The 14,173-nt window shown below is 41.7% G+C and overlaps 1 protein-coding gene across 5 annotated transcripts in view; it reads left to right on the top strand.

Moving 5' to 3' along the window:
- Positions 1-10,848, top strand: part of MID2 (midline 2) — a 98,997-nt gene extending 88,149 nt beyond the window's left edge. For all 5 annotated transcript variants that reach the window (XM_004769017.3, XM_004769019.3, XM_045068235.1 and 2 more), the window contains exons 8-10: positions 3,678-3,839; positions 5,336-5,543; positions 5,918-10,848. In XM_004769017.3, the coding sequence (XP_004769074.1) occupies positions 3,678-3,839; positions 5,336-5,543; positions 5,918-6,320 (773 nt within the window). In that variant the 3' untranslated portion in view covers positions 6,321-10,848. The remainder of the gene's footprint in view (positions 1-3,677; positions 3,840-5,335; positions 5,544-5,917) is intronic.
- The last annotated feature ends 3,325 nt before the right edge of the window (positions 10,849-14,173 follow it).

Here is a 14,173-nt window from a genome sequence, read left to right as displayed (position 1 = left end):
GGATTTCCATGTTGTGGTCTTTCCCATTTGAGCCAGGTGTATACTTCCATTACCAGAATTCACTCGTTAACCCCATCTCGCCAAGTCTCAGTGACACCTAGAGAATTCTATAGTTGCCTTTTCGAAATTTAGAAATGGTTTCAAAGTCACAAAAAAGTTGTAAGAGTAGCACAAGAATGCCCGTATACTCTTTACCCAGATTCATCTGTTGTTAATATTTTTGTCCCATTTCCTTTATCATTTGCTAGCATTCCCCATCTATTTCTGAACCATTTGAGAGTAACTTGCATACATCATCACCTCTGACCACTAAATTCTTCAACGTAGGTTTTTTAATAAGGAAACTCTTATATAACGACAGTGTGGTTATCAACTTGAAGAGATTTAATATAATACTTTTCTTCTGATCCCACCATTCATATTCCAGTTTTGACAGTTGACCCAATAACCTCCTTTCTAACATATAAAGGACCTGATATTGTCCCTTAGAGTCAAGGATCAGGTATTGCATTCAATTGTCATTATCCCTAGTCCCCTTTAATCTAGAACGCTTCCTCAGCCTTTCTTTGTCTTTAACGACATTGACCTCTTTTTAAAAATGCCCTTTTATTTCTTTATTATACTGTCCCTTATTTTTGGGTTCCTCTGATGTTTCCTCACAATTTACATTCAAATTATGCATTCATGGCTGGAATACTGCATTGGAGATGTTGTGTCCTCCTGAGGACATCACATCTGGAGGCATGTGATGTCCACTTGCCCTTCGTTGGTGATACTAATTTTGTTCAGCTGGTCAAAGACATTGCCGGATTTCTTCACCATATAGTTACTATTTTTCTTTTTGCAACTAATAAGCAATCCCTGTGGTGATACTTTGAGACAATGAAAATGTCCTGCTTCCTCATCAAACTCATCACACCCCACTCCTGTTTTAGCATCAGTCAAAAATTCTTGCATGTTCCAGTCTTTACCCTGATGATTGCAGAATGATGATTTTCCAAATGAACACTCCTTCCCCCATTTACTAGTTGGCACTCTGCATTCTACTATAAGCAAAAGCCCCACCTTCTGTTTATTTATCTACTTCTCAGTGTAGACTCGTGAATTCTCTTTCTTCAGTCGTTTATAATTCTTCACTGCCCTTGCTTATTTTGATGCTCAGATTGTCCAGATTTAGCCAGTAAGGGCCATTTAAGCTGACTCCTGGGTTCTTACATTTTCCCATCATTTTCTGAGGACTTCTTTATTTCTAGCAGAACAGAAGATTCTAGGCTCATACTGACCTTATCCTGCCCCAGCCTTGAAATCAGTCATTTTTCTAAGGAACCCTGGTTTGTTTTAATGGGAGGATGTTATTGGAGAACAAGATCTGGGTACTAGGAACATACCCATATACCCATGTACATATACCTATGCACACGCATAATATACAGAGACACATACCTAACATACGTGTGTATATGGATGCACGTGTGTGTGCACACGCGTGCACGCACACACACACACGAATAGAAATCACGAGTTCATACCAGTACCTCCAATCCCAGTCCATCCCCACAGGTTCTTTCTTGCCTTCCCCCACTCCATATTTGTACGTACCAACCTCCATAGTGAGAACCCTGGCTCCCAATGACATCAACACATGTGCTCATTTGCTTAATCCTGTAATGTATCGAACAGATTCAGTCCTCCTCCTGCCCCCTTCCCTTTGGTGTGTTGTTTTTCATCTGAAATGCAGTAGGGTTCATTTGTTTCAGCTTGTCTTCAGTTTTTGTCCCCACTTTTTCATTCGTATTGATTTAATTGTGCTTTTCTGAATTTGTAAGACAATGTGTTTCCAAAAGGAAAAACAAGACAAAAAAGGTGTATTCAGAGAAGTGTCTTTCTTTCCCATGTCTTTTTAATCCCATGCCTATCCCTATCCCTTTTTTAATCCTATCCCTAGCCCTTTACCTGCTGACTTCAAACATATGTATTGTTCTCTTATTTGCCTTTATTTCTTGCAAAAAAAAATTAGCGTACTATCCATGCTCTTTTGCAATTTGCTTTCTTCAGCTAACAGTATACCCTGAAAATCACTCCATATTGGTTAATAGAGATCTTCCTCATTCTTTTTCATAGCTACATAGTACTTCATTATGAAGTTCAGTTTTTTGTTTTGTATTGTTAGAAGAATATCTGGAAGACCATTTATTTCCCTCTTTGTATTAAAATTCAAAGTGCAATTTATGATTCATACTGTGAATTGGTATGTGGATAACCAAGCCCTCCAACATTATTCCTGGAATTATTATATTATATTATATCCTTCTCTTTTCATGAGCACGACTGAGCATCTTCACCAGTTATTCTTTCTCGAACATCTCTGTTTGCCCTCCATTGTGCTTCTTTTTCTGGTTTTATTTGAGACTTTTTCAACTTCCTACCAAATTCATTATAAAGCCCTCATGCTCAGATCTGTTTCAAAACACCCATGATTATTTTTTTTCTAAAACACTCATGCTTATTTTTAATTTTCAGCCTCACTAAATCCTTTACAAGTGCTGCATAGAAGGGACGACATTTACTGCTCGTTTTCCTTGCTCATTCCTTCGCACTCTTTGGTAGAATGGTGATTAAAAAGCAATAAACGGATTGAAAAGCAGATAACAGAAGAGAGGAGCCTCGATAATTCACAAACCAGAATGTCAACCCCTCTTTTACTCACAGTTAGCCAAATACATGTTTTTGATTATGCACATTTTTCTCTGTTTAAGTCAGTGTTTATGATCCAAAGAGTTTCAAAAGCAAAAACCTAGATCTCTGAGCTTGGGAGGGAAGAAGGTTCCAGGCCACAATGTGTTCCTGGACCACCCAACTTCAAATGGGTTTTAGAATGGGTATTAGAAGGAGCAAAAAATGGGTAGTGTCAAGTGAGGAGATGGTAATGTTTGCTTTGATTTGCATGCCATCTCCTTGGCTTCCCTATATGCTACCTCGGAGCGCAGTTAGTTTTGAGAGGAAGGGTGGGGAGGGGGTGGGAGAGATGAGCCATTAGCCCTGACAGCTTCGCTACCTTGCAGGGACAAAGCCACATTGCTGTCCACCTCATGCATTGTCACACAGTGGAGAGAACAGGACTAGGGTGAGAGACGAGGGTTACACTCAGCACATCACCATCTGTCTGTGGCCTTGGGCAAGTCACTTTTTTTCTCTCAGTCTTAGTTTCCCTTTTGTAAAATGAGGGAAATAGGATGTGTGGGTGTCCTGTTGGCTCTGAGATTCTATGTTCCTGTGCTCTGCCCAGTGCCACTCCATCCATACCAGGCCAGGCTCAGCTGTCAGAGGACTGGGCCTTGGGTGTCAAGATCCAGGGATTCCATAAAATAGGGATGATTCTATGACTTTTGTAGAGTGGCCATAAGGAGCCTGGCATGAGCCTAGCTCCATGGGAGAAAAGAGGCAGAAGATATCTCACTCTGTCTCCTGGGACTCAAAAGAAAACAAGATGAAATTCTTTTTTTTTCTTTTTTCTTTTTTCTTTTTTCTTTCTTTCTTTCTTTCTTTTTTTTTTTTTTTTTTTTTTTTTTGGTGGTAGCAGGTTGGGGGAGGGGTGAGCTTTTGATGAATTTTCAGTGTGCTTCTCATCCTGTTTGTATTACCTGCTGGTTAATGTCCTTTCTTTCCCCCCCTTACAGGCCTGTACAATTCAGTGGATAGCTGGATGATTGTGCCCAATATTAAACAGAACCATTACACAGTACACGGACTTCAGAGCGGGACCCGCTACATCTTCATTGTTAAAGCCATAAACCAGGCAGGCAGCCGGAACAGTGAACCCACCCGACTAAAAACAAATAGTACGTTGTGGTGATTCCAAAAGGAGAGCTCCGTTTTTCCCTCTGTGCCAGGGAATACCTTTAGCCTGAGCGGGGAACCACAGTAGTGCAACATAGTGGAGGCACTGAGGAGAGGGGCTTTAATAGTTTTATATAGCTTTAATAGTTTATGCTTTGGGCACAGGGTTTACTGGTGCCCTTGGGAAATATATGAACCCAGAGATACATGCAAAGTGCATGTAGTAGTAGCTGGTGTTTGGGGAGGGTGTTAGTAAAGGGTTTTTCTCTGCACCCCATCCCGTGCTAGGGGAACAGTTTTGTAAGATACGACTATTTGGGATAATCTGGTAGAATCCTTCTGCAGAGAAGCAATACCTTTTAGGAATGCTTCTGACCTAAGGGGACTTCCCAGACTTCCAGCTAACTCAGCTTAACAAATAGTATTTGTGAGTAGCTAAAACAGTTTTTTCTCTGTCTCCCATAGCACGAAGATTGAAGGTAGGCAGTTCGGGATAGGGCTAGTGCAACAGCTAGTTCTGTGATGTTGTAAAAGACCTAAGCTTCTTCTCCCCTTGCATAGTGACTTATTGTCATATGGCCACAATACGGCCCTTGTGGCTTCCAGATGTCATATTTCCTTTTTTAAGATAGGAAGAGGGGGAGAGAGTCGGTGCATAGGATGGCTGTCTCTTCTATTGAGAAAGCCTGGCACGTTTCTAGAAGTGTCCCCAACCCTGTCTGACTTCTGTTTCCATCTACTTCCATCTTATTAGCCACCCCTAGCAGCAAGAGAGGCTTGGAGCTGGAATATTTAGCTCTTCTGCCCTCTGTGGTGAAAATGGGGAAAAGAGAAAAAAGTAGGGAAGGGGCGTTATGTTTGCCAACAGTGTCTGTCACAGACCCATTTTGTATAACACAGCTCTTGCCGTACCCAGCAATTGGCTTCTAGTCATTTGTTTTATCATATGGTTATAAGAAATTCTAGGTTGTGAATGGTCCTACACAACAAATTCCATCTCTGATCATTCCTGATGCATCTGTCACTCTAATGAATGTACCTAATCATATGTTCTTTACATCCCCATAGTAAGAGGGTAGAAAGATGGTCTTCACTGAGTTCTTCTTACATTTTTTTTTGTTCTGCCACCAACCAGCAATTAACTCATCAGCTCCCCTCACGTTGTCTCACCTCAAACACTCCTTCCCCTAGGACCTACTCAAATCCCAAGCTACCCACTGAAATAAAGCAGAGTACAAAACGTATCTGAAAGCAAGAGAGCCTGAGAGCCTCCTTGTAATTTGATAACCTATCCAGGGGGCAGCTGCTGCTTCTTTTATTGAAAATGGTGGCTTCCGGCCCTACTTTCTTAATATAATCAAAATAGCAGCCAACTTGCACTGGCCCAAGAAAGATCATCCTATAAAGAATCCCCTGGTAGCGATAGTCCTGGAGGACAGGGATGGCATTCTTAAATACTTTATCATGCGTTTTGTTTTTTCTTTCTTTTGTTTTTCAGGCCAACCCTTTAAACTGGATCCCAAAATGACTCACAAGAAGTTGAAGATCTCCAATGACGGGTTGCAGATGGAGAAGGATGAAAGCTCTCTGAAGAAGAGCCATACCCCGGAGAGGTTTAGCGGAGCTGGGTGCTACGGGGCAGCAGGGAATATATTCATTGACAGTGGCTGCCACTACTGGGAAGTGGTCATGGGTTCCTCCACCTGGTGAGTGGATCCCACTTGTAGTTTTTCTCTTCCTTTTTTCTGCGAGATTCAGTTCCATAGCCTGAACATAGTACCAGTAAGTCAAGGTTAAAAGGCATGTGAGGAAAACCACTCCTAGAAAAATTGGCCAGCTTTTACAAAAGCAAAAATATAAAATCTTGGGAAATACCCTGAGCTAGGGGTTGGAAATTACTGCAGCACTCTAATTGCTGACTTCCTAAAACTCTTGTGCTATTAACATTATGGGTATAAAAGTATACTATTTAGTAAAGGACAAGGCATGCTTTAGATTTCTTATATATCCCATATGGTGCCTGGCACCACTGAGATCATTAATGCATGTTTATTTCTCTCTCCTTTCCACTGTCTCACAGGTATGCAATTGGTATCGCTTACAAATCAGCGCCCAAGAATGAATGGATTGGCAAGAACGCCTCCTCATGGGTCTTCTCTCGATGCAATAGTAACTTTGTAGTGAGACATAACAACAAGGAAATGCTGGTGGATGTGCCCCCACAGTTGAAACGTCTGGGTGTCCTTCTGGATTATGACAACAACATGCTGTCTTTCTATGACCCAGCTAACTCTCTCCATCTTCATACTTTTGACGTGACCTTCATTCTTCCAGTTTGTCCAACATTCACAATCTGGAACAAATCCCTAATGATCCTGTCTGGCTTGCCTGCCCCAGATTTTATTGATTACCCTGAGCGGCAGGAATGCAACTGCAGGCCTCAAGAATCCCCTTATGTTTCTGGGATGAAAGCTTGCCATTAAGTTTTCAGAGAGCCTATAATTCACTGGCTCTCCAGTCCAGCAGGTCTTCCCCTCCTAAACCTCAGTTAGTGTCCAATATACAAAATACAAAATAAAGTTCATCTGAAGTATCCAAAATAACTAGATACTATAGATTTAATTTCTGTGCATTAACGCTTGTATTTGAATTAATGTATTGAGTCTCTCAGAATGAATTATCTGAGTAGTCTGGGTTCAAGCCATTGGAGGAGAAATTTAGAGAATACCTCTCTTATCATTGGAGAATTAAAAATTCCCAGTGATTTAGGAGTATAAATGATATTGGAAGGAATTAGGATAATTCTAAGTAAATAATGTAGAAAGATGCTCTGAACAAGGGGCTAGCCAGCCGGAAAGGTGTGCGTGGGTGGGGGTGTCAGCCTTTCCTAGCACTGGCCAGTTTGGCCAAGTAGAATTTTGAGGAGTCAAAGGATCACATATTATATGTAGTTTTTGATAAAAAGCCTACAATCGAGGATTTATTATACAAAGAACATGTATGTGTATATATAATATATATATAAAATGAATAAATAATATATGTTATATATTCATTTTATAATTATATATACCTAATAAATTTTTTGATTTGCTCATTTGAGTGAGAAATGTACTGGAAGGGAAAATGAGTTATATCATCCATTTTTGTCCCCTAAAGGGAACATCATCAAAATCAGGCAACATTTCTTCCCCCACTCCATTCATCCCTCCCATTCTCCCTCCTGTCACACACACAGGTACATGTGCAATAATGACATAGATGCTGGGAAGAGCTCTAAATTGGATTAGGAGAGATTGGGGGACAAGACTGCACAAGAGATGCTATTGCCGGATAGAAAATTGATCCAAGTAGAAGCACAGTTTCACTGAGGCTGCCTAATGGAGGAGGTTCATTTGAATTGTTAAAAATTCCATCACGGGATGTCCCAAAGAAATAACGTTTCATTACTCTCAAGTACGCACAGTTACTAGAATTAGGCTTAAAAAAAAGAAAAGAAAAAAAGAGTTGCATAATGGATGTTCTTTAGGAACTTTATTTACTTAATCAGTAAGAATGGAGTTTTCTAGATGCAACAACAATTTGCATATAAATGTACTTGTGTTTTCAGATAAAACACTTCTGAAGTGCTTCAGAGTGCCCGAGAACAGTCTGCCTAAACAGGTTAAAGAATTGTTCCTCTTGCGATCTTGTTTACACTAGTCATCTGCTTATCGGACCCTTCCGTGGCAAGTGCAAATGTAACTTTCATCCCAGTCTTCCTCACTGTTGTTGAAGGGCATCAAGTTTTATGGTCTGTGATTTTTGTCAGTCTCGCTGCAGGGACTCAGGTTGTCAGAACCAGAGCTTTCTCCTTCCCAGGAGAGATTAAGTCCGCCTTGAGGACTCTACTTCTTGGGAGTTGCAAAAATATTATTTCTGTACAAAGTGGTAGCTGTTACAAGCCACCAGACTGGAGACTTGGAACAATGCCAAAATGTCTCCCCTCTTCCTTCCGACAGCCTCAGTGGACGTATGTTCATTCGTTTGTTCTTTCATTCATTCATTCATTCATTCAACAAACTACTAGATGCTGGGTACCATTCTGCTGCTGATGTATTGATAAAAACACAGTCCCTTGCTGTCAAATGCCTTACTATTCTGTAGGAGAGACAAAGTAGCTATAAAAATCCCCTAAATAACAGCTTTGTATTGTTTATTCACTTAACAGGGAAAGCAGGACTGATGCGCACACAGATGGCAGGCTCAGACTTAAGTTATCTAGCAGCAACATCGGCTTTTTGGTTGAAATAAACCGTATGTCATTTCTGCTAATTAGGAAAGGAGCAACCTCAGTCAGATCGAGCGGTGCGGGGAGCTAGCTTGCTGCCATGGACAGCTCGTAGTCTTTGGACTAAATCCTAGTTCTTCTGCCATTTCCTAGTGGTGTGACCTAGGGTAAGCACTTCACTTCTCTGAGCCTCTGTTTCCTCTTCTGTAAAAGAATACCTACCTCACAAGGCTGTTGTAAAGATTTCAAAAGATAGCACATGTAAACTGCCTAGCACAGCACCTGGCACGTAGTGAAGTGCACAAGAAACATTCACCCCCCCCTCCCGGCCCCAGCCCCAGTACAGTGTAGTGGTGCTTTAAAATGGATGCCTTTCATTTCTCAGTTACTCTGGTCTCTCCTCTAGGGGTCGGCCCTCAGTTAAAAAAAAAAAAATTTCCCCACTCCCCCTTCAGAAAACCTCTCACTGGCTCCCATAGCGTTCAGTAGAAGGTCCCATTTACTTTGGGTTTGGCTTTTCAGGACCCTTGTTAGCTTTCCCAGCTTCAGCTTTTGCCACTTTCCTCCTTCCACTTGTCGCGTGAGACAAGGTCAACTCTTCATACAAGTTGTTCTTTGGTCCTGGAATAGAGACATTACTAACAGTTCTGATGCCCAGAGGGGACAGGAATTGTTCTTGCATTGAGGGAATAGTGTGAAAATGCTATAAATGCAGAACACGCCCCCTCCACCCCAGTCCAATTCCTTTTACCTTATCTTTGGGTCTCCGCAGCTATTCATTTTTTTCTGCCCTTTACCTTTTAGTGGCCTGGGACAAAGCTTCAATTTCCCCACCTTACATTTGAGCCTAGCCTAGACTACCTTTCCCCACCCCCACCCTCTCAACCAGATTAACTCCTGACCACCCCCTAGACTGGGGTATGTTCTCTTCTGAGCTCTCATGGCACCCTGAGAGTTCCCCCCACCCCCTTCTCAGCAATAATCACCTTGTATAGCAGTGTTTTTCTCAAAGTGTGGTCCTCAGACCGCCTGGTAGAGTCACCTTTGGTGTTTGTAAAAACAATGATCTTAGACCCCACTCCTGATGTACTTAATTGGACTATCTGGGCACATAAGTGGAATTTTACATTTTGAACAAGTTCCCGGGTAATTCTGATGCACACAAAAGTTTAATGTATAATAATCATCTTCCCTACTAGACTGTGAATACCTTGAGGGCAGGGACTGTGTCTTTTGTTGTTGTACTTTTTAATACTTGGCATGGTGCGTGGAAGAGAGTAGTTGCCTGACTAATGTTTATTGAACGGATGTATGAATGAATGAATGAATAAGCAAAGTTTCCCTGTTGTACTCTGATATCCATACCGGTGTTTGTTATTTCCTGGGCAGGAAAGCTTGGTTACTTCTTCATTTGGGCTGTGTTAATATTATTTTTCAGATGTCCCAGGACTCATACATATAAATGACTATTGTCTGCCTCAGAAGCTCTTTGGAAGTTAACTTGGGGAATTGTCTAGAGCATGTGGCACTATTCTTTTCAAGAACTTTCCAATCTTTTCAAACTTTGTCCTCTGAAGGTGAATTTAAGTTTGGGCTACAGCCAAAAATTGCTCATAGTTTAATCTACTGAATAATGTAGGAAATTAAATTGGGTTTGGGGTAAACAGTGACGTCTCTCAGCCAAATAATGAAAAGTGCTTTCCACGAAACAACATGGTGGCAAAGTACTCTCCTGTGGCGGTGTGGTTAGTCCCGGAGACTTCAAGGCTTTCTCTATAGTGGCAACCCCAGAGACCTTAAGTGAAGCCATTGACTGGCTCTAGCTAGATAAACCCAGTTGGACAAAGGGAATAAGACCTGTATTTAACATCTTCAAGGAAGGCGACGCTCTCAGTTTTCATTGTTGTTGCCCTACTCAATCTATTCTCCTACGATCCTTTCTGCTAGCAAATTATTCTTTCTGTCTGCAATTTATGCTTGTTTCCACTTTTTTATATTGTCTTATTGAAGAAAGCACAAAACTAATCAAAATAGAGTTAAAACTGTTTTGAGAATATGAAAGAAATTTTAATGCCACGTCAGAGTTGTGACTACTTGTAAGTAAGAATTGCTGCATCTGTATGTGTTTTTATCATGTAATTCCATTGTGTAACTTTGGATGCAGTGAAATTCAGATTCCAGCAACATCACTTATGTGTTCTTTTCAGCTTAAATACACTAGGTGAATTTTCTAAGCTTCCATGGTTTACATATTTATATATGACTACCTGGATGGAGCAATCCATGGATGGACTTTTTGATAAGCTCAAATATTTGATACCATTTCCTCTACAGAATGGAGAATGTGAGGCTGACAGATAAGAACCACTCCCATGCTTATTTCCATTCCTGAAGCCAGTTGCAGCCTTGGAGCCATTGGCTGTATTTGGCTGTGTATTACAGGTTGGCCAGGTTGACTGCCATCAGGGCAGGTGAAACTGCCTTTTACGGTCTGGTCTGCCAGCTTCAGACATATACTGTGTTATTGTTGTTGGCTAGAATATTTATTAGACTATTGTCGGACTATTTTTTATCAAATATTTTATCCCAGACTTGTTTGTACTGAGAGCTCTGGACCAATAGTGTCTCTCCTAGTGACGGAAATCTGAGCATCTGTGGATTACACAGCCTCATCCTTCTAAAATATCCCAGCCATCCAAAATGCTATATTATGAATTAAATAAATATATATGTATTCATGAGTTCTCGATTGTCTCTCACTGGAGTTTAAATTGGGGGAAACTGAAAAGGAAGACGGCTGTAGGTTACCAGAGTTGTCTAAATGACTTGGGGGAAATAAGTTATCATTTAAAAGGTAGAGATTTGGGCAGAGAAGATCCAGGGAGTCTAGAAATCGGGATCCAATCACGGAGACTGGTTTCAGGAACAGGCAATAGTCAGGAAGACTAAAGAAATGAAGGTGTAAGACCCAAGAAGACATGCACATTATGTTTCAGGGATTGAGGCAGAAGGAGGGAATTAAGGAAGAACAAAGAAAATCCCATTGCTGGAACTTATTGGTTAAGGTCACAGTAGGGCCAGAAGTGACTTGAAACAGATTGTCAGACCAAGGGCCTATAGAAATGATGGCCACAACACAAGAAGATTAAAATATAAGAGAGACAAATTTGGAATATCAGGGGCTTACTGGTCTACCTGGAGAGCAACCTAGGCAAAGGCCAAATATGGGGCTATTACCCACAGGTAAGATTGTGTGTGTTTTGGGATGTGACGTTTGGAAAGTCTGACTCTATTTGATAGGCCAGGCCAGAGAAGATATGGGGTTCTTCATGTTCTCCTACCTGGGAATAGGGTTGCTCCTGGAGTCTCAATGAAAGTGAGCCTGTAACTGGGGGTGAGGTTTATAAAGATTAGGAGTAACAGAATCTGCCAAGTGGGTTGTTACATGGACAATGGAAGTGTATACAGCATGATAGCTAATGAGAATGGCTCTCCTCCACTGTGAATTTTCAGGGGTGGAGGATCAAGGTGGACTTCCTGTAACTGTTGGGCACAATATGCAAATTACAATTGTGACTGGCCTGGATGGGTCATTCACAAGGCATTCATTGTGTTCCCAGTATTCCTCTCATTTCTCTGGGGGGCATACTAAGATGAAAATAGTATTCCTAACATTTATAATCTAGTGGGGCATCCAATTCAATAATTCATCCCCAGATAGTTTTTAACCTCTAAACTCAAGAGTACTCAGGTAGCTGAAAAAAGGAAGCCTTTACAGAAGACACAGGGGGTGAGAGTAGAAGCTCTTACCAGACTTGGACATAGGACATACATAGTAAATGCTGATTGAAGAGAAATAGAACCTGATAAACAGAATGACAAACAGGCCACCTTGTACACTGTAATTTTGTCTTAGGTGAACTTCACAGCACCACTTGTGTAATCCCTCTCAGGCACATATCTCTGGTCCAGCATTCCCACAACTGCCTCTTTGTAACAGGCAACTGTTCTTTAAGGCTGGTCTTCTTCAAAGGGAATAATTAGAATAATTAATAGATTAGCCATCGTTAATGTGCTAATGGAGGAGGATGGGGAAAATTCAAACCTCTTCCAGCTCCTCACTCTACCTCTTCCTTTCTTCTCAGAAAACAAGAAAATGTGAGCAATAACCTCCTAGAGACAGTACTTTAGTTGTCCAACCTGGGGGTTTGACAAGTGGGGGGGGCAAGCTATAGACTTAACAGGTTTGAAAAGGTCAGCCAGTAATGCTCTGGCAGGCTTGTTTGGGACATATTTGGGGCCAAGAGGTGTCTTTCAAATAATGGAATATAGATGCTTACTTCCTGTTGGGTTAGCCTTGTCCACAGGATGCAGAGGATCTGCTACTTCTCCAGCCAGATTAGAGTCCCAGAAAATTGAATTTGGGCTGGTTTCTCTTTCATGTCCAGTGGTAGGAAAAAGCCATTATGATCTACACATTTTTTGGCCCAGCTTAACTCCCTTGGTGATAAGGGAGGGTGTTGTGTTATGCCAGAAATGTGAAATTCACAGCAAGCAGCTGTCAAGCACACAAATCCAAGGCCTGACTTATTCAGCAGGTACAATGGATCATTAAAAAAAAAAAATTCTAAGTTTATTATTTACACAACGAAAGAAAAAGTAGTCAAAGGTTCCCACTCCTAGTGGTCCTTGTCCCAAACACCAAAAAGGATGACACTGAAAAAGGGGCCAGAGGACTGCAGTGGTAGTTGTGGGACATCCCTTTGCTAAGAAGCCAATTTTATACTGCAGCTAAGTGGGTTTATAGTATGTAGCTTTATTCTGAGAGGGATGAGTCAGGAAGTTTCTCATCTCCTCAGATCCCAGGAGGTGGGAGGAGATGAAATGCTCTATTCAATCAGCATTTACTATGTATGTCCTATGTCCAAGTCTGGTAAGAGCTTCTACTTGACAGCCTTCCAGGGGAGAGGGGAGGGATACGGAGGTAGTGGGAGATAAGTAGCCATGGTCTTGAAGCAGCTCCTTGTACGCCTCCCATCCTCTAGTGCCCTGGGAGGATCACAGGCATTCTGCCAAGATTCAGATTCAAGGTTCAAGCCTTTGCTGGCAGGATGAATGTAGATCATGTGAGATTGCCTGGGTGCCATAGAGCAGTTGTTCTCCTACAGCAGCTAGCTGAACGCTAAGGTACCTTCCCTGGGGGGAAGCCAAAGGAAGCAAAGTCAGGGTCTGCTGAGGAGCTCCCCCTCTCCCTCCCTTTTGCTGACCTTCCATTCATGTCCTTTCAGTGTCTTTGGGGTGGGGATGGGGTGGAGGCAGGGATTTAAGGAATAACTGGGACACACAACCAATTGCAGACCCAGCAAAATTCAGTACCAAGGCCAGAGAATCCAAAAACCCAAGTCCCTTCTGGCTCAGTTTTTCAACTATAAATTGAAATGTATGAGTAATTTCTAAGGTCCCTTTTAGCTATAACAGTAGGCTTTCCCATAAATGCAAATTTCCTGAATGTAGTGCTAGAAGTCAAATCTGCATACCTAGCCCAAAAATGTTGGGACACCAGGGCAGATCATCAGGACCCCTGCAACTAGAAAAGTGGGTAACATTGCTATTACTTTGGGACCTTCATCAGACTCCCTTTCCAGGTGATTGTACTCCTGTTCACACACTTCTTTTCACTCAGAGCTCCCATGCCAGACTCCCCCACATACATTTGACACCATTATTTTTGAGCTTTCCACTTCAGTCCTCTTCCCTTGATTTATTCACTAACTGTACAAAATGCAGATCCTGCTCTAGTCACGTCTCAGTTTCAAATTTCAGGTTAGCTGTCTGACAGTTTTCCATGTGTCCATGTAGGAAATTGCCAAAGACATTCCACTTTCTAAGGGCAGAATAGGGCACTTGATACAGAAACCAACAGGGGTCCTATGTGCCACCTTCCCCAATCACAGCCATTCTTCCTTAAACTTCCACAAACATACTCTTCACAGGGAAGAGAGAGGGTCTTGGCACTTATGCAATTACTTGCTTAATCATTCACTGAACAAGTAGTTTATTGATAGG

This window comes from Mustela putorius, unplaced genomic scaffold (genome assembly GCF_011764305.1).
Source record: "Mustela putorius furo isolate JIRA1106 unplaced genomic scaffold, ASM1176430v1.1 tig00003901_pilon_pilon_pilon, whole genome shotgun sequence".
Classification (NCBI taxonomy): domain Eukaryota; kingdom Metazoa; phylum Chordata; class Mammalia; order Carnivora; family Mustelidae; genus Mustela; species Mustela putorius.
Note: the sequence above shows the minus strand (reverse complement) of the source record. Positions and strands in the feature narration are given on the sequence as shown.